At 55.5% G+C, this 27,926-nt stretch overlaps 1 protein-coding gene and 1 non-coding gene across 11 annotated transcripts in view; both read right to left on the bottom strand.

The window, feature by feature from the left end:
- The window catches only part of CRTC1 (CREB regulated transcription coactivator 1), a 75,932-nt gene that overhangs the window by 21,834 nt on the left and 26,172 nt on the right, over positions 1–27,926 (bottom strand). For 7 of the 10 annotated variants that reach the window (XM_040444975.1, XM_040444977.1, XM_040444978.1 and 4 more), the window contains exons 2-8: positions 12,163–12,279; positions 10,922–10,969; positions 9,259–9,396; positions 8,195–8,256; positions 6,279–6,373; positions 4,188–4,273; positions 221–261 (exon numbers count right to left, since the gene is read on the bottom strand). In XM_040444975.1, coding sequence (XP_040300909.1) covers positions 221–261; positions 4,188–4,273; positions 6,279–6,373; positions 8,195–8,256; positions 9,259–9,396; positions 10,922–10,969; positions 12,163–12,279 — 587 coding nt within the window. The remainder of the gene's footprint in view (positions 1–220; positions 262–4,187; positions 4,274–6,278; positions 6,374–8,194; positions 8,257–9,258; positions 9,397–10,921; positions 10,970–12,162; positions 12,280–27,926) is intronic. The other 3 variants (XM_040444976.1, XM_040444985.1, XM_040444984.1) reach the window with 1 other exon arrangement.
- LOC121011311 (U6 spliceosomal RNA) lies at positions 3,899–4,002 on the bottom strand. The gene has a single exon (XR_005781564.1). It is a non-coding gene; the product is annotated as a U6 spliceosomal RNA (small nuclear RNA).

Genomic DNA, 27,926 nt, shown 5'->3' with positions numbered 1-27,926 from the left:
GCGGGCAAGCTGGAGCTGAGCAGGGGTGGTGGGGGCAGGGAAGGGGAGCAGGGCCCCATGTCCCCCCCGCCCCCTGTGAGGCTCGTTGACTGGCAGCCAGCGGCGGGGCGCCCCTCTTGTCAGGACTTGCAGCCTGTGAGCTAGCGGACGGGAAGCCCTGGGGTCATCTGAGCGGCCCTGACAGCCCTGGGCATGCAGGGTGGGCCCTGCTGAGACTTACTTGATCCCGGGGACCTCGCAGGACTTGGGCCTGGACCCCGTCTGAAAGAGAAGACAGCGGACACTGAGCGGGCCTCCTGGCGTGCTGTGGCTCCTCAGGGCATGGCTGACCATGCCACAAGGGCCGGAGACGCTCAGCAAGAAGGGAGTTTATCAGGTCCTGGAACGTCTCACAAACCAGAACTAGGCAACCTCAAAGGCAGAGGGGCCTGTCCCAGACATGCCCAGGGGCAAAACCAAGAGTTATGTGCAGAGGGGTCTCTACAGCCCCCACCTCCAGCCCCTGCCCTTGGTGGCAAGCAGGCACATCCAAGCCTAGCTGTCTGCCCATAAGCTGGGCACAGCAGAGGAGTGACATGGTCCCTTGTCAGCAGGCATTTGGAGAAGACGGTGGTTTGTCCGGTCTATACACCCGAAAACCCCAGGCACCACCTCAGCAGTGGAGCCACTGGAAACGTGGGCACCCCAAACCAATCCCCCATTCCATTCCTGGATCAGAGTGGGAGGGGATCCCGGGGCAGGGGCCACCTCTGCTCAGCATCCACTTGTCTAGGGCAGGGAAGTACATCATGTGGGGCAGCATGAAGAGGCTCAGACTGGGCACGATGAACACACAGAGGGCGCTCCCTGCCCCTAGCTGACCCACCTTCCTGTGGTCCCTCAGCTATGGCTCCCACAGGGACCGTGGTGCTGTGCGTGCTCCCACGCACCCACCACCTGAGGATGAAGACTTTGCCTGCCCTGTGGGGCTGGGAAGGGGGTCCCAGGGAAACCCTGTTGGCAGCAGGACCCTGGCTGGTTTCCTCCTCTTCGAGCTGGGGCCGCTATGCCAGCCGAGAACTGTAGGCTCTAGGCAGAGCCCCTAGACTCTCATTCAAGGACAAAGGAGGAAACCCGCCGGATGGCGGCAGACATGACCGGACAGAGCCCGCGTGCTGACGGAGGGCTCCGGCTGTGTCACCTTCCCTCATTCTCCATCCGCCTCACAGGCCCTCAGGCTGATGTGTTCTTTAGGGATTATCAGATAAGAAGGTGGATGCACTGGCGGAGGGCTGTAGACTCCATGTGCACACCCAGTGTGTGGGGGGGGGGAGGGGCTGGGGGGGGCCCCACAGTGACTGGGGACCCTGAGGGGTGGTGTGCGACCAGCAGCATTAAGCCTCTGCAGAAAATGCCAGAGGGACAGGTTTGTACTTGGCCACTGGTTCCTTAATTCTGTGAGTAAACACTTGCTTCATTACCGGATTTTTTCAAAGCGTGATGACAATGACTTTCTAAAGAACCTTTCAAAAGCATTCCACGAACATTATGGAGATAACAGTGGATTTCTAAACAGCATTAAAAATTCACCCATCGCAAGTTGCCCGCGCGCGGACCGCCCACCCCACTCCCCACAAATCCAGTGGAATTCCTTTACTGACGTCCTTGCAGCCACATCATTTTGCGTGGTAGTTAAAAGTTTAGCCACGATGCTGGGCTCTGCCACCCTTGTTTCTCACTCCCAGGATGTCGAGTGTGTTTGCACCAACCCCCACCATCTTCCCTGTCTTCATGGTTCAGCAGCACATTCGGCTGCTTGTAACCCTGATGTCTTTCTTTACCCACTCACCTCTCTACGACTAGGGGTTTCAGTGGCTTCCCGATTTTGTTCGGGTTGTCAGAATTCTTTTCGAATTATTTTTTTTCTCCCGAATATGAAAATCCTATGCCTTCTTTGTGCAAAACGGGAACATGCAGACATGGATAAAGGGCTGACAATGGCGCCCGCACCTGACACTCGAGGGGACACGCCCCGTTTGCACGTCTCCCCTGGGACGGGTCCTATCACACCCAGGCATCTGTGTGTACACCCTGGCATACCTTGGAGATACTGCAGCTCAGTTCCAGAACACCCCAATAAAGCAAATATCACAGTAAAGCAAGTCAAGTGAATTTTTTGGTTTCCCAGTGCACAAAGAAGTCATGTTTACACTATCCTGCAGTGTAAGTATGCAATGACAGTGTTTTAAAAAAACAAGTTATGTGCCTTTAATTAAAATACTTTACTGCTGGGGCGTCTGGGTGGCTCAGCTGATTAAGTAACGGACTCTTGATTTTGGCTCAGGTCATGATCTCATGGTTTGTGAGATCGAGCCCCACATAGGCCTGACAGCGTAGAGCCTGCTTGGGATTCTCTTTCCTTTCTCTCTGCCCTTCCCCCACTCATGTTTTCTCTCTTTCTCTCTCTCTCTCTCTCTCTCTCTCTCTTTCTCTCTTTCTCTCAAAATAAATAAATAAACTTAAAAAATACTTTATTGGGGTGCCTGGGTGGCTCAGTCAGTTAAGCATCCAACTCTGGGTTTCAGCTCGGGTCATGATCTCACAGTTTATGAGTTTGAGCCCTGCATCAGGCTCTGCGCTGAGACTGGAGTGCCTGCTTGGGATTCTCTCTCTCCCTCTCTCTGCCTCTCCCCTGCTCATGTTCTCTCTCAAAGTGAATAAATTAAAAAACAAAACAAAACAAAACAGTTGGGTGCCTGAGGAGCTCAGTTGTTAAGCATCTGACTTTGGCTCAGGTCATGATCTTACAGTTCATGAGTTGGGAGCCCCGGGTGAGCCCCACTTCTCTCTCTCTGCCCCTTGTTCACTTGCACCCTCTCTCTCTCTCTCTCAAAAAAAAAAAGAGTTAAAAAAATTATTTCTAAAAATGCTAATCATCTGAACTTTGAGTTGTGATCATTAATCAAACGTCACATAACAAATAATGAAAAAATATGAACAATTCCAAGAATTACCAGAATGTGACACAGAGACACAAAGTGAGCAAATGCTGTTGGAACAATGGTACTGATATTCTTGCTCAACACGGGGTTGCCACAAACCTTCAATTTGTAAAAAAAAAACGCAACACAATAAAGCAAAGCGCAATAGAATGAGGTGTGCCTGTCTATCTCGAAATGTTTTATGCTTTATCCTGTTCTTTCCACAGAACAGTACCATCATGAGTGTCACTCATGCCTTTAAAATTCCTTCAAAAATCCCAACTCACCATGTGCGGAACTTTCCGCATGGGGGACTGAGGATGCTTTCATCCTCAGTTATAAAACCCCCCTACTGTCGAACATTCAAGTTCTTTCCAGTTGATTTCGAAAGTTCTGAACACCTGCCTTTGAGGAACACATCACTGTTTGTTCATTTGTCACCTCCCTACGATTTCCTGGGGGGGATGAGCAATGCATGTTGCTGCCCCTTTCACCACACCCTGACCAGCAATGGGTTTTAGTTTTTTTTTGTTTTTTTTTTTTAATATTCAAAATAGATTTGGTGTTAAGTGTATTTTGTTCTATTCAAATTCTTTGAAATTTGTACTCATGGCACAAATTCTATCTTACCACTAGACATTTTATAGGTTGCTGGGAAATTAGTTTCTGTTTCTGGACCTGGAGGTAATACAGAGATTTCAACTCAACTGAAAATTCCAAGTAGACTTAATGGAAGTCTAAGGATGACTGTAACCATGTATAAACAATGACAATTACCCAATACTATGGGTTAGCAGAAAGATCACAGGCTAAGAATTAGGAGGTATAGGTTCTAAACCCTGAGCATCTTCACAGACTTGGACAAATAGGTTCACTATTTGTATGTACTGTGAAATGATCACCACAGTAAGTCTGGTTCACAGCCAACGCCATACATAAAAATAACGGCACACTTCATGAATCTGCGTGTCATTCTTGTGCAGAGGCCATGCTAAGCTCTCTATGGTTCCAATTTTAGTATAGGTGCTGCTACAGTGAACATGGGTTTTAATTCTTCATGGCTTCTGACCAGTATAGCAGGTCTATTTAACCCTAATGGCAGGCCTGGTCAAATCTGAGCGAGGTTCACACTTCAGGGAAGGTGTGCTATTTCTCTACCTTTGGCTAGGCTATTAAAAAAAAAAGATCAAGAAGGAAAACCGTTTTTGAAAGCCCTTAGACTCTTACCTTCTTGGTATCCCATGCTTGCTTGGGAAGATTCTTATCTGTCTCCGATGCGGTTTCCTCCATTCCTGGGACTGTTAATAGTAAGACTGCGGTGGGGTGGGAAGAGAAAGAAAATCAGAACCTTTTCACTTTGAAGCTATGTGGCACCAAAGTGGGGAGCTTCCCTGACATACACAGGGTCATAACCAGGACGCAAGTGTAACTGCCCCAACAGTAACTTCTGGGGACTGCACTAGAGTACAAAAAAGGGTTTCATTCAAAACAAAACAAAAAACACTTAAAAAACAAAAAACAAGCCAGAGACCCTGTGATTCAAAAAGAAATGAAAACCGGAGCTCTGGAGCTGAGGACATGTATTGATTCTGCCTCCCATGGCAGGTCCTGGAGGCCTCAGGTTGCAGAGAACAGCAGAGAATTTCTCCCGGCCTCCTCACCCTACCTGCCTCTTTGTGGTCATCTGCATCCATGCTGCTCAATATGAGCCGGGGCTGGCTGGTCTACTCATGGTAGCTGTGGCCTCATGAATTAGTTGCAATGCCAGCCAGCCCCAGAGGAGGCGCAGAGGGCAGGGAAGGTCTGAAGGACTGGATGGGCATCATTTAAGGCCCTGGAACCAGCTGTGCCTGAAGGCCCCTTTCTTAGGACCTTTTGGTTAAAGTGAGATTAAACACTTTCTTTATGAGACCCAGTTTCTTTACACCTATTGGAGGTTCAGTCTTTCACTTTCAATAGAGCCACACTGAACACAGCCAGATGGGTCAACTCCTCCTTCTTAAAAACCAGAGAGACTGAACTGTGGGGGGGTGGGGGGGTGGGGAGGGAGGCCAGGCTAACCACCGCCCCCCCCCCCGCCCCCATCACTTCTTGGGCCCCTCGTGGAGAAACAGGGGCAGGTAACATGTCTCCCCTCTCCCCAGGCCAAGGACAACTGGACCCTGAGCTGCCAAGGGCCTCCTGGGTTGCAGCTCCTTTCCATGGTCACAGAGTCCCAAGAGATGACACTTGCCCTGGAGAGCCTACCCTGAAAGCCCCATTTTCCTGGGGAACCCACCAAGGAGACGGCCCCTTCAAGAACAGCTCCCAACATTGGGAACAGGAGTGAAACACCAGATGCCCTGTTCTCTTCACCCCCGGACATTTGGAATCCTCACTTTTATTATAGAGACAGTTCCTTCTGCAATCTCACCTTTGCTGTCTGATGAACAGGGATCCCAGGAAGATGGCATGCGGAGAGCCCCCCCCCCCCGAAGGGGTGAAATTCTGGTTGATAATCCTTACTCTATAGCAGAAGCTCCCTGGTATGCTTACACGTTCACACAGTGCAATGCTACTCCAAAATGGGTGTTTGGACCTTAACTGTATGTGATCAATTCTCTGGTCTCAGTGCCTCTGGGCAGATCAAGCCTGCTGGGGTTTCCTGAGGCCGGCCACACAGCACTGTCCTTCTCTTTAGGTGATGGTGCCCCAGTTTTTCAGATGGCATGCACCGTCCTAGAAGGTCCTGGGGACACTGCCCCAGTGCCCAGCTCTCCCTGAGGAGAGACCAGGGGCCGAGGCACCGATCTGCCCCAGGGGTGTACGCGTGGCTGGGTCAGAGAGGAGCCTGGGGAAGAGGTGGGAGAGCAGCAGCCCCTTTCCCACCCACAGTAGGCAGAATGGGCACATTCTGTGTGCATCAAGAGGGTTCTGAGCAGCAAAGCCAGGAAGTGTGAAGCCCTGGATAGGGCTGCACCTAAAGCCAAACCTCTCCAGCTCCGGACTGCTTGGTCATGAGCTGATAAATGCCTCCTTCTGCTTGGCTTGCTGCCCACTACAACTGACAGAACGTGGAAGGCCCCCATCTGTGGGGCCATGGCCTGAATCCATGAGTGTTTGCAGAGGCTGTTTTCTCTGCCTAGAAAACTCCTGGGTACTCCTTAAAACCCAAATCAAGCAGCACCATCTCTACAAGTTTCCACACCCCTCCCCTTGTCCCATAGCACCCACTGACTCCTCCTTTGCAGGTCTCTCCATCTTTGAGCTTGTGACCTCCGGGAGCATAGGGGCCACCCGCTGGACTCGCCTGACCCAAGGAACGATGCCCGTCAATACCTCTTTTCTGGTGTGCATCCTGGGACCCGCCCGTAAAGGGCTCTGGTTGGGTGGGTGTCATTGTGCTCTGGTGCAGGGCAGAGTCAGAATTGGTCCTGAGGAGAGGAGAGAGACAGTGAGCCTTGGCCCCAAAGCGGACGATGGGACAGTCCTGGCTCCACTCTATCCAGGACATGATCAGTGGGACAGGGTGGGAATAGTGGGTCATTTTTGTGAGCTGTTGCACCTGCATAAAACCCTAAGGACATTGTTCTCAAAAGAACCACAGGAGTGACCGTTACTTTGATCTGCAAAGCCTGTTGAAGACAAAAGCTGCAGCAGAGATGTCCCTCCGTTCCTAACCAGCTCCTCCCAACCCCCATCCCCTCTGTAGGCTTCTCAGCTTTAGGGAAAGGATAGTGCCTTCCTGCTGATACTCTCTGGAGAGGGGGCCCAACGGTCCCACAGTGGCCCAGTCTTGGGGGTACAAGTCCCCAGGCCATCACTGGGTCTCCTTCTGGTGACAAAGACCAACGGGCAACCCTGCCCCCGAGGATAATCAGTTACAAACCAGGTGTAATAGGCAGGAAGGGGAGGCAGTGATATGAGGCTCAGAGAATGACCCAGAAAGAATGCAGCCTCTGGGGAGGGGAGGTGGCATGAGGCAATACTTGAGGGGCAAGGTCTTGGTTCAACCAGCCCAAAGGCTGCCAGGAGCCCTGCCTTCTGCACTGGGGACAGAGTAACTCAATGTGCTTCCAGCTGCCAGCTGCAGGTGCCTGCAGAGAAAGTCCCAGAAGACCGCCTCAGGCACCCAGGAAAATGTGGGCACCCACGGGGAGCTGAGCAGATGAGCAAAGGTGGATCCAGCCACATGGCTGGCACTCTGGGGATGAAAGTAAGAGCAGCATGAATCCAAAAGGGACATGCCAGCCGCTGAGAGTGACATGGAGGAAACGATTCAAGGAGAAGAGAGGGCTATAAAGGACTAGGCTGGCTGAGTCTCTGACCCTGGGGCCAGCCCAACAGTGAGAGGCTGGTCTGGATCCTGGCTCCCCTACCGGCTGTGTGTCCCTGAGCAAGTATTCTGACCTCTCTGTGCTCAGTTTCTCTATACTGAAAACGCAGAGAATAAAAGCTCACCTACTCCACAGAGCTCTGTGTGTTTTATGTTACTTAATGAACATGATGGTTGAAATATGGCCCGATATATAATACATGCTTGGTAGGAATTTAATTACGTTATTGAATTACACATTACATTATATATCGTATTTCATACTTTTTTAAACAGTTTGCTTACTTTGGTCTTTGTTTAATGAAATCATTCATATGTATTTATATATATATCTATATATATCTACATATATATAGATATATATATCACGAAATCTACCATTTTAACCATTTTTAAGTATACACTTCTCTGGTATAATTGTATTCAGACTGGTGTGCACCTATCACCCATTATTTATTATAGGTATTAACTATGGTATTATTATTCTAGACCTCTGCAAACGAGGACATTATTTTTTTTTCCTCTTTCAGGTACATTTATGTGTATTCCTAATCTTCTGGTAATAAATATAGAATACTTTTATAATCACACTTTCAATGACTGTTCAACAATGTGGGAAACCACTCAATATAGTATGAAATGGAAAAAGGCAAGTTACAACACTGAATATCTAATGTAATCTCAACTCTGTCTATGAAAGAAAAAAAAAAAGTCATGGAAGGAGGAAAAAAAATTCCTGGAAGACTCCAAAGCTATGACCTTGGTGTTACAGGGATAGAGCAGATTTCTAGAAACTTCTGGATACTTCTTAGTTTTGTCATCTTAAAGTGACTGCATATTGGTTTTCCAAGCACAAGCATGATGTAAGTTTGTTTTTGTTTCCAACAAGAGGGCTGAGGGCCGGCTCTGGGTCACTGACCTTCTCCAGCTGGTGTCCGCGGGCGGCGAGAGGTACACGGTGCCGTATGGGCAGCTGTCCGCTTGAGTGTGAGTTAAGGGGACAGCGCTGTTGGCTCAGGCCCCACCCCGAGCCCCAGGAACCTCGTGGCCAGGCTGCTGGGAGCCTGTGAACAGCTGGGGCCGCAGGGCGGGGGCCTTTCCTGCCTGGCTGCGAGCAGCCCCCGGGGTTCAGCCCTATCCACCTAGCACTCAGCACTCACCCCCTGCAAGCACACGTGCAGGCTGCACCCTTTCCAAGAGGGGCCTCGGCTGTGAAACTGGGGCCCATGGGGGGCAGTGGGGAGTCTGGTTCAGTTGACCTGGGTCTTGACTCTTAATTCTAGGCTGACAGGGCGGCTCCCGGGGCCTGAGGGCTCTGTCTGAGGCCCAGCTGGTCAGGCTGCCCCAGCCACGGAAATGAGAACCGGGAAAGAACAGGCTTCTCTGTTCTAGAATGCTGGGGGTCCCGAGAGCAGCCACTCAGGCTCCAGTGATGGTCGGGGGCGGGGGGCCTGGCTGGCCAAGCACCAAGGGGCGGCCAAGTCTTAGGGGGTGGGGGAGAAACTCCTGACGATCTCTGCTTGGCCAAGGTGCAGAGGCGAATTCTCTGTCTTCAGATGGAGCCTCCCTTGGATGGGTCTGGGTCTGGCTCAGACCCCCCTCAGCCCCACTGCCTGGGCTGGGCTGCCTTCCACATGGCCCCAACATGTGGACACCCTGCTCACAGCCTTTCTGGGTTCCACTGCCCAGACAGACGTCCAACACAGTGTGGTCCGACCTCACGTTACCCAATCCTCGCCTCACGCTGCGTGCTCCAGCAGCCTGTGTCCCCGTTCCCTGTGTGCCCCCCAGCCCCCAGCCACAGGCTCTTCAGCCAGCCACACTGCCTGCCTCCTCCAGGGTGGCCCTGCAACTGCGCCCTCTCCTGGTGCTGCCTGGGAGGGCTGGGACAGCCCTTACTCCATCTCCAGAGCTGGCAGCTCAGTCAGCTAGACTCAGGGTCCTGCAGTCATCCCCCACTCCCGTCCTCTGGGTAAAAGATATCTGCCGTCCATGTTTGTCCACTGACAAGGGCCGGCGATGTGGGGAGCCGAGCCGGCCACGCTCTCGGTATACTCTGTCCACCAGCCCGTGGTGCCGGGTGGTTCGGCTGGTGTCCAGGCCCGAGGACTGGAAGGGTGTCTGGGCGAGGGGAGGGGTAGGGGAGAAGGAGACCAGAAAAGAGAGAGAAACCCAAACAGTTATCAGCTGTGGCCTAAGATCCAACCCAGCTCTGCCCCCAGGATCTGACCTCAGGGCCCCCCGCTCCTGAGACACCCGTTGTCACCACTCTGCAGCCCAGACGGGCTTCCTCCTGCAGCCAGGGCCCCCAGCCTTTAGCACTGCCAGGGTAGGGGCGAGCTGGGGATCCTGGGTGCCGGGTGGCAGGCGTGCAGTGCGGCCGGCATGCACGGGCCAGGCAGAGCAGCACAAGCTCGGGGCCCGGTGCCGGCTGGGGTGCCAGGGGTGCAGACGGCCCAAGCGCCCCCCAGCCTCGCCAGGTGCAGACAGGCCTCCGCCTTCTCTCTCTGGGCCCGGCTGGCCTCCTCTCCCCACCTACGTCATCCCCGGAGGGGCCTGCCAAGAGACAGCCCCCAGGGCTTCCAGCCGAGGACGTCAAGGGGCCCACCTGGCCAAGTGCTGGCTCCCCAGAGGCTCCTTATTGAGCCCTGGCCGGTTTTGATTGAGATAAGCCCCCACTCGCCCTCCCCCAGCACCTCATCCCTTTACCACTGGAGCCAAGTGCAAGCACTTTCCGGAGCCCTGGCCCACGGCTTGGTGGAAGGGGCTTCCTTCCAGCACCTGGGGCTGGCACGAGGCCCCCGGCCAGACCCTGCTCTCTGTCCCAGCTCCATGCCCCTGGGGCCCCTGGGAACCTGCTCCCTGCCTTCCCTGGTGCCATGGGGCTCCTCACCACCTGACTGGGGCGAGACTAGCAATCTTAGCCAGCTCCGGAGGCAGCCGGTCCCCCCACCCGGCCATCTGGCCCTTGAGCCCTTCTGTCTTCTCTGGGCAGCCAGGCAAAAGCAATTTCCTTCCGGAAGACTGCCACTGGCTGGAATCACTGCTCTTCCCTACCCGTCCAAAAGCCTGAGCCAGTGTTCAGGGCTGACTGCTCTCCCTGGAGTCTGGGGCCCCCCGTCTCTCTCTGACCCAGAAAGGACCCTGCCAGCTTGGGTCTTTTTACACTTTTTGCCGCCAAAGGGCCTTGGGCCTGAGAGACTTCAGTGGCCGAAGGAAGGTGGGAACCTTGCCATCCAGGCACAAACAACAGAGGGCAGGGGCTGTTCATCTCCTCCCAGAGACGCCTAGAAGGCCAGAGGGGAAACCAAGACAGCTGAAGCAGAGCCAGAGGCAGAGAGAAGCTCGGGCCCGGCCACAGCCCAGCTCACCAGGCTGCACCTAGGATCCACACACACGTAAGTGTGCATGTGTCACAGGAACGAACCATGCAGCATTGATGCCCATGCTCGGATCCCCCAGGCGGGGGTCTCTCGACGCAACCACACGCACTTCCCCATACAGGGCAGGGGGAGGTGCAGAGTGGATCCACTTCTGTTTGGCGGACAGGACACATCCCGCCAGGCCACTGGGGGACCACGCAGTGATACCCAGCACCCGCGCACGTGCCAGGGACGCCGAGGCCTCAGCCCAGGGGCTCATTTACCAGAGAGACAGGAGCCGCTGCCAGGGCCTCCCCCAGATATCCGCTGGGCTGAAAATGCAAAGAACCGAGACTTTGAGACACTCCTGCCTCATCCGGCCCCCCAGTGGGATGCCCGCCAGGCCCCAGTATACCCTTGGCCCGAGGGGGCTCTATGCCAGCCCTAGGCAGGGCCGTACTGGGGGGCTGCCCAGAGAGATGCTCTCCTTGAGGGAGAAGGGGATGGGGGAAACAGAGGAAGAGGAGAGGCGGGAAGAGGGGAGAAAACTCGAACTAGGAAGGGCCTTGACAAAGAGGTCAGGCTCCTGGAGCACGTTCAGGATCAGCGCAACGGCTCCACGTGTCTGCTCCAGCGAGGAGGCCATCTGAGGAGGGTCATGCTCCGAGGTGCCCAGGGGAGGCAGAGCTGAGCCAGGTGGACCCAACCTGAGTCCAGGTGCCCTGCTGCACTCCAGCAGCGTTGTGGGAGGAGTAGGAGCTGGGGAGTGACTCGGGTGGGTGGGGGACTGAGCTCCATGAGGGACGAGTCTGGCTACACCTGGCCTGTCAACACATGGACAGACGTGGCTGTTTCTGAGGCCCTGTCCCAGCAAAGGGGCGGGTGTGTGGCCGTCTGATGGACCTGTCCCTACAGAGCCCAGACAAGCTGGGGATGGCCCCGGCTCTTGGCCCTGCTCCCAGGCCCACCTTGCCCCTGCTTCCACCTGCAGACCAGGGTCAGGGCAGAGCTTGGGGTAAGAAGCCAGCCCTGAGCCCAGGCAATGGGCCTTATCTCTCATTATTTATGATAAGGACGTGCACAGCGGCTGTGTGGCCTCCGGGAGCCGCGTTGTGTGCGCCTCTGCCAAGAAACGTTCGCAGACAAGTGGGGTCAGGCCACAGGGCCTCCTTCTGAGAATTGCTGGGCTTGCGGATTAGTGAGGCAGGATGGAGCCAAGCCCCAGAGGCCCCGAGCGGTTCCCGATGCCGCACAGCCGGCCAACAGGTGTAGCGGCTGCCGAAACACTCTCGGCCAGACCACAGCCTTGCTGTGGGCTCTGCTGACAGGGGACAGGCAAGGGCCAGGCCATCTCGGGGACAGGAAAAGAGTAGGTGGGGGCAGGGTGAGGCGGGCTGCGGCAATTATTTGGTGACCCCAGCTACCCACTGCGGTCGACACACATGCTTTCTTGCTCTGTGACCAGGGTGGGGCCCAGATGTGACACGTACCAGGTGGGAGGCTGTGTGGGGGCGTGGGGGCTCACCTGGAAGGGCAGATCCACGGTGCCACTCCCGATCTGGTTCACGTTAGGCAGGGACCCGCCGTAGTACTGGCCACGGCTTGGGCCCAGCTGCAGGTACTGAGACTTCTGGAGCTGGAGCTGCAAAAGAAGCCCGCAGCTACAGTGGGGGCTGGAAGCCCACCCGTGCAAATCATGAAAAGCGCCACCCCAGGGGCCCAGAAAGGAACCAAGCGGTGGGCCAATGGCAGCAGTCACAGAGGGTGCGGGACCCTTTGACTCTGATACTCAAAGGAGCCAGGTGTCTCTCCACCCAAAATGGCAGAATCAGCAACCCAGGGTGCCCCAGGCAGCTCTCCCTAGGTAGGGGAGTGTGCCCTGTGGGCGGGGGGGGCTGCCTCCATGAACTTGGGGAACCTTGCTGGTTCACTCGCACGATTTGTGAATGAGCAAGAGAGTATCGGGCAGATCTGGAGCCTACAGCCTGTGGAGGAGGCCCCTCACCCACCCAGGGGAGCCATTTCTCATCACAGCCAAAGGCTGCATTCCCGGGGCGCGGGCCAGAGGCTGCGAATTGACACCCGGACACAGGAGAAACTGTCTTTCCAATGGCCTGAATCAGAGGGGCCGTCTCAGAAGCACAGCCCTGGCTTTCAAAGCGCAGGATGTGTGATCCCTCCGGCAGCACACACAGGGCAGGCAGGTCTGCCAGACCCCGCCTGAGTTCTAAGGGGTCCTGCCCAAGCCCCCAGGCTCCATCTGCCTGTCTCACGGGCCTCGCTGGAGCTGGGGCCAGTGGAGGGCCTTCATCTGGGATGGCCGAATGCCTGCACGGGCCTCTACCGTCACTCACGTGGGGATCTGTCCCACTGGGCCACACCTCAGAACCAGCAGCCCAGCCCCCTGGCCGGCCGTGGCTGCCTCGGAGTGAGGCTGGGACCTGGCCTCGTCTCCCTTGAACAGCCGATTCCACTTTCCTGGGAATAACAGCAGATGCCCCCTGACATGGTCAGTGCCACTCATGGCCCCCAGGACTGAAGGCTGAAGGTCCACGACGCCTGTCACGCCCGCTCTGGGAGACAGACGTCATGTCCGAGGGGTGGTGGCTGGGCATGCAGGGAGGGTGGGCGTCTGCTCCGGCCCCGGCTGGGGCGGTTGCTAGGGTCGACACTGTGTACACAACAAGGCCGGCTCACGTTCCTTCACAAACAGCTCCTGGCAGCGCTCCGTGAGCTGGCTGCCCGCGCCGCCCCGCTCTCCCACGCCGGCCCCTGCTTCCTGGGGGGCCTGGGATACTGGAGAGGGAAGTGAGGCTCAGGAACTGGCCGCCCGCCCAGCAGAGCACCTCACCCAGGTAAACAGCTGTTTCCTGCAAGCTGTGGTGGGGTCAGAAGGGAGAATGACCTTGTTCCATCCTTCGCGGGTGGTTCTTGGGGTCTGCGGGGCCCAGCCCAGGGTCTGTCTCCAATGGCTGGAGACGCTCACCGTGAATACCCCACTGTGTCCCTCTCACCCCACAGTCATGCAAGATGAAACAGGCCAGCCTCCAGCCAGGGGGATAGGGAGACTAAATACAGGGGGCCCCCACTCCCACCTAGGCACAAGTCATCTCAGACCCAAGACACTCCACATGCTTCCTTGTGTCTGAGCCTTATGGCAGAAGCCTGCATTGCACCCACCTCTCAAGAACCATGTGGCCCCCTTCTTGGCCTTGGTTTCCCCCTCCCTCGTTGTCCAAGAGTGTGTAGGAATGCATGGCATGTGACACAGAAGTGCTTACACTACATGCATTTTTGTCACAGGCTGAGCTGCCAGCTCTGGGACCCTAGCATCCTGTCCAAGCACTCCACAAAGCTGCCATGTTCCAGGCCTCTAGAGAGCCTGGCGTTGGGGATGATCTACAGGACTGGGAACTGACAGGATGCTCTTGACTCACATGCTGCTGCAACACCAGCCCTTCCAGGCCCCACCTCTATCTGAGTCTTTCTTTCCAGCAGTGGCCTCCCCACCCAACTCCCCTTTGCTATAGGACTGTCAGGCTTTGGAGTACAGCCTCTGGGTTTGGAGTAGAAGCTGTGTGGGGCCCTGCTCTTCCTTTGGGGGACCTTGTGCCTGTCCTTGGTCGCATATTGACTATGTAGAAAAGGCCTAGAGAAGTCTGACCTTTGTCCCCAGCTCCTGGGAGGTGGAAGCCCTCTGAACACCCTGCCTGGCAGGACTATCTTTGTTTGCCTGGGGTCTTGGGCCACACCGGGTGGTCTATGCCAACAGTGTGATGTAGGATCTTGCGCCATGTGGAATCAGCTCGCCCTCTGCGAGGACTAGACGTGGAGGTCACCCATGTGGCAGTCAGCCAGGTCCCTGTGAGTCCAATAAAAACCTTGGACACCGAGGCTCAGGGGAGCACCCGTGGCTGGCAGTACACCATGCGTGTTGTTCACACTTTGGTGCTGGGAAAAGTACAAGCTGTCCACACGACCCCACAGAGAGGGGACGACTGGAAGTTCCATGCATGGAACGCTCCTGGATACCACCCCACACACCCCTTCCCTCTGCTGACTGTAATCTGTGTCCTTTCACTCGTAATAAACCGTAACTGTGAGTGTTAACAGCTTCCGGTGAATCCTGAGTCCATCCTCCCAGCTGACCTGAGTGTGGTCTTGGGGACCCCCTCACTTTGCAAGAGCTGCCTGCCCTCCTGTGCCTGGCCAGGAACTCCAAGGAGCAGAATACTGAGGTGCGAAGATGCCAGCCTAGGGCTCTGCCCCAAGGACCTGCTGCCTCAGAGGGTGCAAAGGAAGGAAAAACAGCAGAGTGAAACCATCAGGCAGGACCTGATGAGCTGCTGAATGTTAAAGCTCATGCCTCTTCCTGTTGCCAAGCCAGTCTCTCATGCGTCCTTCCACACAGCAGCCCTCACTCCGTGCCCCCACAACGGCACTTGCCCCCGACCTCGCCAAAAGAGCTCTATAAACCCAGCATCCAAGCCAGGGCCTGTCGCTCAGCAGCACCTGCTCATGGAACACACAAGTGTACAAACATGTTAGGGAATCAATGAATACCACTGTTCCTGCTCTCAGGGGCTGCCTTTCACAAGCCAGGGGACAGCCCATCTGGAGGCACATAGGGCTTTTCAGAAGGCCAACACAACTCCCCAAACTATTAGAGGCTCAAGGTCAAAACAGGGCTTGGATGCCTTCTTCTCCCCCCACCTCATCCTCATGGCTGTTGGAAAAGGGCAGTGCAGACAGAGAACTGAGGCCCAGACAAGGCTGTCATATGCTGGAGGCCACCTGCTACAATAGGAGACCTGCATCTCCCAGGGTTCCTCCCTGCTTATGGCCTGTGGGTCAGATAGCCCAGGGTCTGAATCCAGGCTCCCCGATTATGAGTGGACCCCATTCCAGATATAGAGAGCCTGGGCTGAGGGTGTGTGGGTACCCCATTACCCATGCTTTTGCCATAACCTGACCTCTGCTCTCCCCACTCCTTGGTCCCAAAGCACCCTGAGTTTGTACACCCCCAGGGCCTTGGCCTGTGATGGCCCCCCCTCCATGCCCATCCCACAGGGCCTCCCTGACACCCACTCAAGGAGCTGTCCCCCCTCCCCCCACCCCAGTCACTATCACCTCAGCATCTGGTTTTTTAAGTTTATTTTGAGAGAGACAGAGTGCAAGTGAGGGTATGTGGGGAGGGAGGGAGGAGAGAGGGAGAGAGAGAGAGAGAGACAGAGAGAGACAGAGAGAGACAGAGAGAGAATCGCAAGCAGGCTCCATGATGCCAGCACAGAGCCCAACATGGAGCTTGAACCCACGGAACCATGAGATCATGATGTAAGCCGAAATCAAGAATCGGACACTTAATTGAGCCACCCAGGTGCCCCTGTTTTTGTTGTTTTTAATAAAGTTTTCATTGTAGAAGCTTTAGATTTACAGAAAACCTGCAAAGATGAAACACAGTTCCCCAACATCCCTCACCCAGCTTTCCCTAAAAGCCATCCTCCTGCCTTACTGGGGAAAAATTAAGAAAGTGACAGTGGGGCAGCACCCCTGGATGACCCAGACCCCACTCATGTAAAGCCTCCCAATTCATCTAATAGTGTTTGCTGTATTGGAAATGCCCTTGACCCTGTCCACCACTCCCTCTGGTCTCCACCAGACAGCAGGTACCCAAGACTCATGGTCTGCTGGTCACACTGTGTCCAGTGCCAGGCCTCTGTGTAGTCATGCTGGACCTCCAGTAAGTACTGCCACATGTCTGCCTCACCTCCCACCATCACTGGTCCTTCCAGAACAATATTCCAAGACCAGGCCTCTCAAACCCTCTTGCTCTCAGGTTTGAACCAACTGACCAAGCAGCATCAGGCCCTTGGGTCAGAGGTATCTCAGGGCTGAGGCCAGCAGGGCCACGATGGATGGCCAGGAAGCACAGTGCAGACCTCGGCTACCTTGTGCTCAGCATCTTCCCACTCCAAGCATTTCAGATGGCACCCCAGGGGTCCCTGAGCCCCCCTCATGGGCACAGAGCCCTTCCCAAGTCTCAGCACACTTGCTATCACACGAGTCCTACCTTCCGTGTCCCAGGGCTACCATAACAACTGACCACAAACAAGGTGGTTTGAAACAGGGTAGCTTAGAACAATAGGAATTTACCGTCTCACAGTTTAGGGGGTAGAAGTGCAAAGTCAAGGGGTGGGCAGGGTTGGTTTCTTCTTGAGGCTCTAAGGGAGAGTCTGTCCCAGGCCCTGGTGGCTCTGTTGTTCCTGTGCTTGTGGCCACACATTTCCTTCGGTCTCTGCCTTTGTCCCCACGTGGCCTCCCCCTGTGTCTGCCTCAAATCTCCCTCTCCTTTCTCTAACATCTGTCACCAGATTCAGGCCCCACCCTAATCAAGAATGATCTCGGGGTGCCTGGGTGACTCATTCGGTTAAGCGTTGGACTCTTGACTTTGGCTCAGGTCATGATCTCATGGTCATGGGATCGAGCCCCACATCTGGCTCTGCCCTGACAGCGTAGAGCCCGCTTGGGATTCTCTCTCTCCCTCTCTGCCCCTCCCCTGCTTGCTTGCATGCCCCCCCCCAAAATAAATAAATAAACATTAAAAAAAATGATTTAATTTTGAGCCCCTTAATTGCATCTGCAAAGACCCTCCTACCAATAAGGTCACATTCCCAGGTTCTGGGATAAACACACAGACACACCTTTTGGGGGGACGCAATTCAGCCCTAAGACAAGTCCTCTGAAGGGAGCACCAGCACACTCCACTTTCCGGATGTGAAAAGTGAGGCTTGGCAGGCAACGGGACTGTCCGAGGTCACCCAGCTTGGAGGTGACTGAGGAGGGCACAGACTCTACTCCTGGAACTTAACCCCTGCATGACCCTGCAGACCAGCAGGTGGCTGGCACCACGGAGTGTCAGAGGCCACGTGGCATCGTGGATGAGAGCACACCAGCTCCTCGAAGCTTCCAGTCAGAGCATGAATCGCAAGTCCACACACTGACTCCGTCAAGGTGGGATCCAGCGCAAACTTCTCTGTAAAAAGCCCCTTTGGGTCCTGCCTCAGCCCAGGGCCCCTCGTTTCCAGGCAGGGCACCCCCACCTCCTGATACAGCCCGGGCCTGGGACACCTCACTCCACTAGCCCACACAAAGTCCTCTCCCCTCTCTCCCACACTGACACCCATTCCCTGTACAGAGCCCTATGTAAATGGTGGCTTCTCCAGCCTCTCCCAGCCCCATCTTGCTGATCCTCGGGCACCGCGCACATCCCCCACCTCCGTCCATGCCCACACCCCTGCTGGACGCCTCCCCTCAACCCTGGCAGAGTGGAAGCCACAAAGCTGGGGAACAGGGGCGGCCAGGAGCCCTGGGAAGGTGTGCCATGACAAACACAGACACTTCTCCAGGGCATCCCCCAGGCCTCCAGGGCCCTGCAGACGATGCAGATGCACCCCTACCTGCCAGCCCCTCCCGTCCTCTCTCTCTAGATGAAGCTGGCCTTGGCTCCCCCCACCCACCACCCCTCCCAGCAATTGCCATGGCAACAGGCTGGCCTTCTAATGAGCTTAAGGGGAGCGGGCATGCTGAAGGCTGAGCCTCTGTCCTCCTGCAAAGCCAAGCAGGCTTGGGGGCCATACTGCCGAGGGCCAGGGAGGAGCTGTGTGCTCTGAGCAGACCTTAGTTTCCCCCTCTCACCAAAAAAAGGCCTGCACAGTCTGGCCCTCTGCTCGCCACCAGCCAAGTAGGACGATGCCTCAGGCTGTTTGCAGTGGCACTTCCTCCTCCACTGGGTCAGCCCAACACTACGCACCTCAGCCCCACCTCCACAGGATCACCTCCTCCACAGTTCACTGTCCAAAACCTCCTGATCGAGCACTGCCTGTCTCCTCTCGTCAGACCGTCAACCCCAAAGGACCCTGGCACAATGGAGGAGCTTGGTATCCACATGAGGAACCTGCTGTCTGGATGAACACGTGAGTATAGAAACAGCTGGTGGATGCACTCAGAGTCCCAGGCAGGGATGATTTTTCTCCTGCATCCACACAGGGAGTACCTGCCCCCTCTCAGGGAAACTGAGGCCCAAGGGAGAAGGGCCAGCTGCCCAAGTGCGCAGGCAAGGAACCACCCACGAGAGGAAGGTAGCGAGTGAACGCCTTCTCGAGTGCAAGACACTTCGGGGACCAGAGCACAGAGCAAGACCCCAGGAGGTACACGCACCTGGCCCAAAGTCCTGCACCTCAAGCCTCCCCTGGTGGAGCCTTCAGAAGGCTGCCAACAGCAGAAAGGCCCCTGAATGGGCCACCTGTAGGGGATGCTCCCTGAGACGAAGGGACCAGAGTTTTGGCAGCTTCTCCCAGCAGCCATGGTGGCATGCGGACGGAGCCCCCGAGAACCCCTGAAAGGATGTGATTCTGAGTCACGTGGAGCTGCCAGTGGGTTTTCTGGGGTCACGGCTCCCTGACACGTGTGCACACCCCAGTCTGTGTGGCTACGTCCCTCCAGGTTCCTTCCAAGGCCTGACCCCAAGAGGCTCCCCAGTCTCAGCTCAGGCACGAGGCAGTGAATTTGGGGAGGGCAGACAGCCCCTCCCAGGCTCCACTCATCAACCTGGGCCCCGACGCTGCACAGATGATTTCAAGTGACGTGTGCTGTGGACACCTCATTGAGGCCACAGAGGATGGACTCCAAACACCCCAGGCAGAGTCACCCCGGGGAAAGAAGAACCAAGGGCCGCTCGCTCCAACCAAGGACTCTCAGCCCCTGCCCTGTGGCCACTGAGAGACCAGCAGTATGACCACTCATGTCACATGTCCATGGGACACACCATCTCTCCCACGGCTCCCCACGCCTCCCCAGCCCTCTCTGGAAAGGACCGGAAACCTGGGGTTCTGAGGGAGACAGCTGTGCACGCACAGGTGCCAAACCAAGAAGGCCCACGACTGCTTTTTCTGTCTTCCTGAACTTTTTTATCGAAGTAAAATTAATATAACGTAAAATAAACCATTTTAACATGTACGATTCGGTGGCGCACAGTTATATGTTATATATGAGGTCCTACGCAACCATCACCTCCATCTAGGTCCAGAACACTCCCATCGCCCCGAAAGGAGGCTCCATCCCGTTGCCTGTCATTCCCTCTCCTCCTCTCCCTCCCCCACCCCGTGGCAACCACCAACCCGCCTTCAGTCTCTATGGATTTGCCTGTTCTGGACGTTTCACATAAGTGGAATCACATAACGTGGCTTTTTGTGACTGGCTTCTTTCACTTAACACAACGTTTTTTTTGTTTTTGTTTTTGTTTTGTTTTTTAAAAAATAATGTCATACCCAACGTGGGGCTCAAACTCATAACCCCAAGATCAAGAGTCACTCACTCCGCTGGCTGAGCCAGCCAGACGCCCTCACTCAGCCCAGTGTTTCTAAGGTTTATCCATGTTGTAGCACGTGTCAGTGCTCCGTTCATTTTTGTGGCCGAGTTACAGTCCATGATACAGATGGACCCCATTCCGTCCACCAGTTCAGCTGTTGAAGGACATTTGGGTCATTTCTGCCCTTTGGTGATTGCTGACTGGCGCTGCTGCGAATTGAACAGGCGAGTACAAGCGTCTATTTGAATCCCTGTATTCAAGTCTCCAGGTATATAGCTAGGAGTGGAGTGCCCGGGTCACATGGTAATTCTGTATCTATCTCGTTCAGGAACTGCCAGACTTGTCCACTGAACCATTTTACATTCCCACCAGTAGTGGTCAAGACTTCCACTTCTCCACATCCTCACCAACACTTGGTTTCTGCCACCTGATGAGTGTGAGGTGGTCTCTTGTAGTGATTTTGATTTGCATTTCCCCGATGACTAACGGTGTGGAACTTTGCATGCACTTACTGGCCATCTGTGTATCACCTTTGCAGAAACGTCTATTTGAGTCTTTTGCCCATTTTAAAACCGGGCTGTTGGGGTGCCTGGGTGGCTCAGTCAGTTAAGCATCCGACTCTTGATCTTGGCTCAGGTCATGATCTCAAGACTCATGGGTTCGAGCCCAATGCCAGGCTCTGCGCTGACAGTGTGGAGCCTGCTTGGGATTTTCTCTCTCTCTCTCTCTCTCTCTCTCTCTCTCTCTCTCTCTCTGCCCCTCCCTCGCTCATGTTCTATCTCTCTCAAAGTAAATAAATAAGCATTAAACAAAACAAAACAAAACAAAACTAGGCTGTCTGTCTTTTTCTTGTTGAGTTCCAAGAGTTCTATATATATCCTGGATATTAATCTCTCATTGGCTACGTGGTTTGCAAATATTTCCTCCCATTCTGTGGGTTGACTTGTTACTTTCCTCGCGGTCTTCTGACACACAAACATTTTGAATGTTGACAGAATCCAATTGGTCTATTTTTCTTTTGTGGCTTATACTTTCAGTGTCCTGTCTAAAAACCCATCACCTTATCCAGGTCCGGGACTATTTACACCTATGCTCCCTTCTAGGAGTTTTAGAGACTCAGTTCTTACGTTTAGGTCTTTGGTACGCTGAGAGTTAATTCCTGTGTAAGTCTGCTGCTGCCCCACTCTCACCCACTGCCGGCCGAGAGGGCTCTGCAGCAGCGAGGAGCGCCAGGCTGGCCCCGCGGAAGCGTGCTGGTACGCTGGAGTTGCTCATCAAACGTCTGCTGGGCGCGGGAGGGAATGCTGAATGAATGAGGGAATGAATGAAAGCGTCACAGGCGTGTGGCCGAGCGTGGATTCCAGGCTGAGTCACCCCTGCCCCCGGCCCCCTGGCCGACTGAGACACTCCCCAGCTGCCTCCTCACTCGTTCCCAAAGTGTAAATACAGACCCAGATACACAAACACCGAGTGCGCCTCGGAATGCCTTTAATCAGGCTCTGTTGCCGCTGCCAAATTCCCAACCCTGGCTGAATCAGAGGGTCCTCTGTGAGTACGTCTTGTTTCCCTTGTTGGTGGCGGTTGTTGAGCACAGACGTTCCGGCTGGGATGTGTGAAGGGTCTCTCGGGGCCTGCGCGCAGCACAGCTGGCTCACGGGGGCCTCTTTCCCTGTGAAGGAGACCCCGGCCCTGCCAGCCGGCCGCGAGCCAGACCTGGGTGGGGACTTGCAACCGCTCGGAGACGGGGAGACACGGCTTCACCTCCATTTTGCAAGTGGGGGAACTGAAACACTGAAGGAAGCACAACGGGCCTGTCCCGAGGTCACCCAGTGAGAGGAAGGGGCCTCGGTTACAAGCCAGGGTCTTTCTCCTGCAAATCTCAACCTCCCACGGGCGGCCCGCAAGGCCCTCCCCTGCTTTCTGCCCCCGGACCCTTGCACCCAATTCATTCTTTTCTGGAACCTTCCACGGAGCTCCTTCTCATCATTTAGGTTTCAGCTCAAATATCGCTTCCCCCAAGAAGCTCTCCTTGACCCCCGACTTCTAAAATAACCCTCTGTATTAACTCTGACCACCATAACTAAATACCACAGACTGGGCAGCTTAAACAAAAGACACTTATTTCTTCCAGTTCTGGAGGCCAGGAGTCCGAGATCAGGGTGCCGTCTCTGTGAGAGCCCTCTTGCTGGCTTGCAGAAGGCCCCCTTCTCCCCTTCTCCCTGTGTCCTCACGCGGCCTTTCCCTGTGGTGCGTGTGGGTGGAGAGAACTCTCTCTTCCGCTTCTCATAAGGACGCCTGTCCTATTAGATCAGGACCCCACACTTATGACCCCAGTTCACCTTAGTCACTTCCTCCTTGTGGACCCCATCTCCATACACACTCACACTGGAGATGAAGGCTCCTAATAAATGTGAATTTAGGGGACACAATTCAGTCCACAGCACCCTCTCATGGATATGTTGCCTGCCTGTGTCTGTCCGGCGGGCCGGCTTGCCCAGACAGCTGGGGTCCTGCTTGTCAGGTCTCTGTGGGCACCTCAGGGATGAGTGCCTACCTCCAGGAAGTGACCGGGGACAGCTATTATCTGGAACTGGAAAACTCAGCCTGAGTCCTCTGGGAACACCACCGACAGCCAGTCAGTCCCAGGCAAAGCCCAGGGGCCCCAGGAATGACCCAGCAGGAGCCCCAAGGGTCCCGGGTGGGGGGGCCTGTGGGGAGAAACCTTCTCGGGGCCTGGCCCTGGAGAGCCCAAGAGTCAGTGAGATGAGGGTGACAAGCAGTGTGTGCTCCTCCAGGGCTACAGGGCTACCAAGACACGATGGGTGGAAAGTCGAGGCACCATTTCCAGAATGAGTTGCCCAAATACAAAATAATGCACCTGCTCACCAGGGTCGCCGGCTGGCAGATGGACGACAGTGCTGGGCAGCATCTCGGGCGGCTACAAGGGAATGTGACAAAGCAGGAACAGCCCAAGGTGAATCAGCTCAGCCCCTGTACTGGGCTGACCAGTGGCCCCCAAAATTCACACCCACCCGGAACCTCAGAGTGTGATCTTGTTTGGAAATAGTTTTTGCAAATGTAATCAGGTAAGACTCTTGAGATAAGGACACCCTGGATTTAAGGAGGCCCTTAAATCATACTACCAGAGGGGCACCTGGCTGGCTCAGTCGGTAGAGCGTGCGACTCTTGATCTCGGGGTGGTGAGTTCAAGCCCCACATTGTGTGTGGAGATTAGTTTTTTAAAAAGTCTTGAAAAAAGAAGAGGACACAGAAACAGGGAAAAGGCCACATGAGGATGGAGGCGGAGAGTGGGGTGATACAGCCATAGGCCAAGGAACCCCAAGGACTGCTGCAGCCACCAGAAGCTGGAGAGAGGCCTGGGACAGATTCCCCTCCGGGGTCCCCAGGAGGATCCAACCCTGCCCACGCCTTGATCTTGACTTCTAGACTCCAGAACCGTGAGAGAATAAACTTCTGTCGTTTGAAACTTCCCAGTTTGTGGTTCTTTGCTATGGCAGCCCCAGAAAACTAACCCACTGGGGCTCCGGGGGAGGCAGGGCCAATCAGAGCCAAGCCCATGGCAGGTGAGGACCCTAAAATTAAATAGTTGGGGAGGGCCGACCATGGGGACCCTCAAAGAACAAGCTAGTAAGGGTCCGGGTAAAGGGAACAGCAGGGGCAGAAGTGGAGGCCCAGGGAGAGAGGGACAAAAGACAAGGCCAGGTCAGCTCTGGGAGGAAGTCACTGTGGAGGGGCAGGGAGGGAGACACTGGAGCCCAGACCAGGACAGCACAAGGGGTGGTGAATGCCCGGCTGGCGGCTCGGGGGCTGATGATACCACAGTGGGCTCACCAGGCAGGGGTGGCTCACCACAGTGGCAGCTGCAGAAGGGCCCATCCCCAAGACACAGCTCCCTGTCGGCTCGTGGGAGCACTCATCGTGACCTCACACCAACCCCACCCCCCCGAGATCCTAGGGGTCGCACCACGTGGAGCAACTGACCAATACCAGAGCTCAGCCCTGGCTACACATGCCTCCCTCTGGCCTGTGTCTGGGCACCACGTCCTACGGGGCTGGGGTGGGATCCAGCGAGCAGGGCCCGGGCAGCACGACTTGCCCCCCACCGCAGCCCCTCACCCACATACCGACTGCAGGGCTGCGGCACATCAGTGTCGGACCCACAGGGGGCAAGGCACAGCAGGCCAGGAGGCTCCGGTGCCACTCACCCACCTCTGCCTTGTACGAGGGCCAGGCAGGCCCAGAGGAGGCGTGAGGGCCCCCAGTGGGAGACGGGGTGGTACCTTGCGGGGTCCACACACGGCCCAAAAGCAAAGCCCAGTGCGGCCAGCAGAGCCAACTGCACATGCAGGCTGCCTGCTGCCGTCATCTGGTGGAGGCCATGGATGACCCTGGACTGCTGAAGTGGCTTTTTACATTTCAGATTATCTGTTCCCCCTGGTTCCACGTCATGGTGTCCACGGGAGAGGAGGCCAACTGCCCCACAGGGGACAGGATGACCAGCACATGAGAGCCACCCCACACCCCATCTGTCTGAGCGCCAGGTTCCCACAGCACAACGGCGCATGCTCCTTGTTGGCCAGCATCTCCGGAGACAGGCGGCCGACCCTGGCACACATCAAGGCCCCGTCCAAAGGGCCAACAGCAGCTGGCTTCACCTGTGACTTCTGGAAGCTCTCCCGGCCTCCCAGGGTCGGCCCGGCCCTGGCCCAGCAAGAGGTTCCGGGGAGGTCACAGGGCTAGAGGGCTCATGGCCAGAGGGGCTTCGAGAATGAGGCAAACACAATCAAGTCAACTTCTAAAGAAGATCAGGCTTAAATAAGTTACTTGGAGCTGCCAGTTATGACTACGTTCTACTGTTACTTGCTTTCTGGTGCTGATAAGATCTAGATCTCTGATATTTTTAAGTCCAAACCGCTTGGACACTGCAGCTCTTTCCGGGTTTTGCTTACCCACAATTCATTCTGTACAGCTAATTAAGCTGAAGAAGCCTGGGAATAAAGTTTCGAACAAGGTTAATAAAGTTCCTTGCCTAATAACAGAGGGGCGGGGGGGAGAGAGAGGGGTGTCAGGACAATGTGGGTGGCAGGGCACCAGGGGAGGGGGTGCTTCTCCAAGAGCAGAAACCCTGACCCCAGAGGCTCTCTCCATCCACCCCCACTCTTGGACACTGTGCAAGTTTTCTGGGGCTGCCGTAACAAATGACCACAAACCAAAGAGCTTAAAACAACAGGAATTTATTCCCGCACCATTCCAGAGGCCAGATGACTGAAATCAAGGTGTGGGAAGGATTGGATCCTTCTGGAGGCTCTGACGGAGAATCTGCCCCAGGCCTCTTTCATCTGGCTGCTGGTGGCTGCCGCCAGCCCACGGTGTTCCTGGGCTTATAGACACGCCAGTCCAATCCTGACCTCTATCTTCACATGGCCTTCTGCCTGTGTGTCCCTGTTTTGTCTTCTTGTAAGGACACCAGTCTCTGGATTTAGGGCCCATCCTACTCCAGGAGGACCTCATGCTGACTTGATGACATCTGAAAGATCCTATCTCCGTAAAGGTCTCATTCACAGGTTCTGGCTAGACATAAATCGGGGGGGTGGGGGGGACCCACAGAGGTCCCATGCTAAGAACCTCCCACAATGGCCACACCTTAAACCTCAAGCCCCAGTCTTTCTCCCATAGCCCTTGGGCCCCCCGGGTGGCACTCTCCCCTCCTGAGTCTCCGTTTCTCCCACCGTCACCTGAGAGCTGAGGGGTGAAGCCAGGTGGCACATGGATCCACCCAGCACACATCAGCCACAGCAGAAACAACTGGGATCTTGACAGGCAGGTGGTCAGCAGCATCTGCGGAGTCATTTGGCAGGGTCTGTATGGAGCCTGAACAACGTTCCTGCCCTCTGACCCAGTAATCCCACTTCTGGGAAGCTCTCCTGAGGGAGATCGTCCAAATAACAGATTTATGCGCAAAGATGTTCCTGCATCATCAGTCGTCAGAGCAAGGAGCTAAACTGTGCTGCAGGATCAGGCCAAGCCAGGGCGTAGCCTCTACTCTGGAGAAGTGCAGAGGACACGCACCCCCGAGCGGGAGATGGATGGTAGGGAAAGCGCCCTCTGCTGAGATCAGTCCACGCGGGCACAGGCAAACCTAGGATAAGGCTGGGCCACCCCCATCCCAGGACATCCCCTAGTGGCGCCGGACACTGAAGTACAGGGGGCAAAGCGGGAGAGCAGGGTAGCCAGCAGCCCCATAAATGCCCCCTGTAACAGGAAAGGAATTCTCCAGAACAAAAGAAGGGCTGTGGAGAACCATATAACAGGGGTGACAGAGGCACTTGAGTTCAAAGTGGGGCCCAACACTCCATGTTATCCCCCCAGGACAGAGACTGACACAAACCCAAAAATAAGCCATTGCAATGATCTGGACAGTGAGGGGTCCTGTGAGAATGGAGAAGGCTCCCTAGAGACCATGGGGAGGGACACACCAGTTGGATGGAGCTGGGAAGGCGGTACTTGGGGTGCAGAGGCCCCACAGAGTTTAGAGAGGAAGTTCTCCCTACTCAGGCTGAGGGGCCTAGGGAGTGGTGGGTGATCTCACATATGGACAACTGCTCACAGACATCTGCCTGGCGTAGTCAGGACAGAGGGGCACCCCACGCTCTGGGTAGCCCTCTCCCCAAAAAGGGCACAGATATCATGGGTTGAAGAAATCTTCCTGTGTTGTGTGGGGGGGGCACTCAACCAATGACAAGTGTCCTTATACGAGACACACAGGGACAAGGCCATGTGGAGATGGAAGTAGAGACTGGGGTCACATGTCACAAGCCAAGGAACACCAGAGCCCCCAGGAGCTGGAGAGGCCAGGAAGGATCCTCCCCTAGAGCCTTCAGAGACAGCAGGGCCTGCTGACACCCTGACTTCAGGTTTCTGGCCTCCAGAACGGTGGGAGAATAAACTCCTGCTGTTTTAAGCCCCAACGTCCCCACCCCTCCCTCCCCCCCGCCCCCACTCCGGTCTCTGGTCCTTGTCACAGCAAGCCCAGGACGTGCAAACCACGGCTCCCCTGAGCCAGGACAGATGCCACCATCTCCCCTTCCCAGGGGAAGCTGAGGCCAAGTGAGCGGTCTCTGAACCCCAACCTCATACCAGGAAACCCACTCTCCCCACCCTCCCCGCCCCAAGCACAGAGAGCACCTCATTACCTCTTTCTTTTCATGTGAAAATGAAATTGAATTCCAGCAAGCACAAAAAACAACATACCTCCACCCCAGCCCAAGACCTAACAGCTGTCACTACCTCGTCATCTCAGACGCTCCTCCTGCAAAGTGGTGGACAAGGGGGCCCTGAGAATGCCGCCAGAGGCCTGTCTGTGCTTCCCTCCAGGTGATGCTGGATGTCATTACTGTTGATGCACTGACTCACGTCCTGCCTTCCAGGGGTTCTGAGGGGATGGCGGCCAGGTGGCAACCCTCTCGCTCCATCTGGGCCCGCATCCTTCCTCCTCAGGAGCCCCTCTGACCATCCAGAGCTCACAGCTCTTTTAGGCATCCCCAACTCCAAAGGGCCCTAAGGCAGGAAACACCAAACAGATAAGCACATGCCCCAGGGTTCCCCACAAGGTCCTCTATGCAGCCGGCACCAAGCCTATTGCTGGGAACGCTGCCCTGCACCTGCCACATCACAAACATCGGACACTTTAAACTGCAGTGTGGTGGCGCTACACGTCCCCAGGGGCCAGACAGCCCCACAGCTGGGTAGAGCTCTACACTTGCTGGCCTTGGTAGGATGGACACCTGCCCTTCCCAGGGCCTCTTGCATCCATTCCTGGCTCACAGGGGCTCCTGAGGCAGGAGGACTGGGGCAGACAGGGATAGATGTGGGGAGACTGAACGTCAGAACGAAACCAATGT

This window comes from Herpailurus yagouaroundi, unplaced genomic scaffold, assembly GCF_014898765.1.
Source record: "Herpailurus yagouaroundi ecotype Mexico unplaced genomic scaffold, PumYag 193, whole genome shotgun sequence".
Taxonomy (NCBI): Eukaryota; Metazoa; Chordata; class Mammalia; order Carnivora; family Felidae; genus Herpailurus; species Herpailurus yagouaroundi.
The sequence above is the reverse complement of the archived record's forward strand: the minus strand, read 5'-3'. Positions and strand labels throughout refer to the sequence as shown.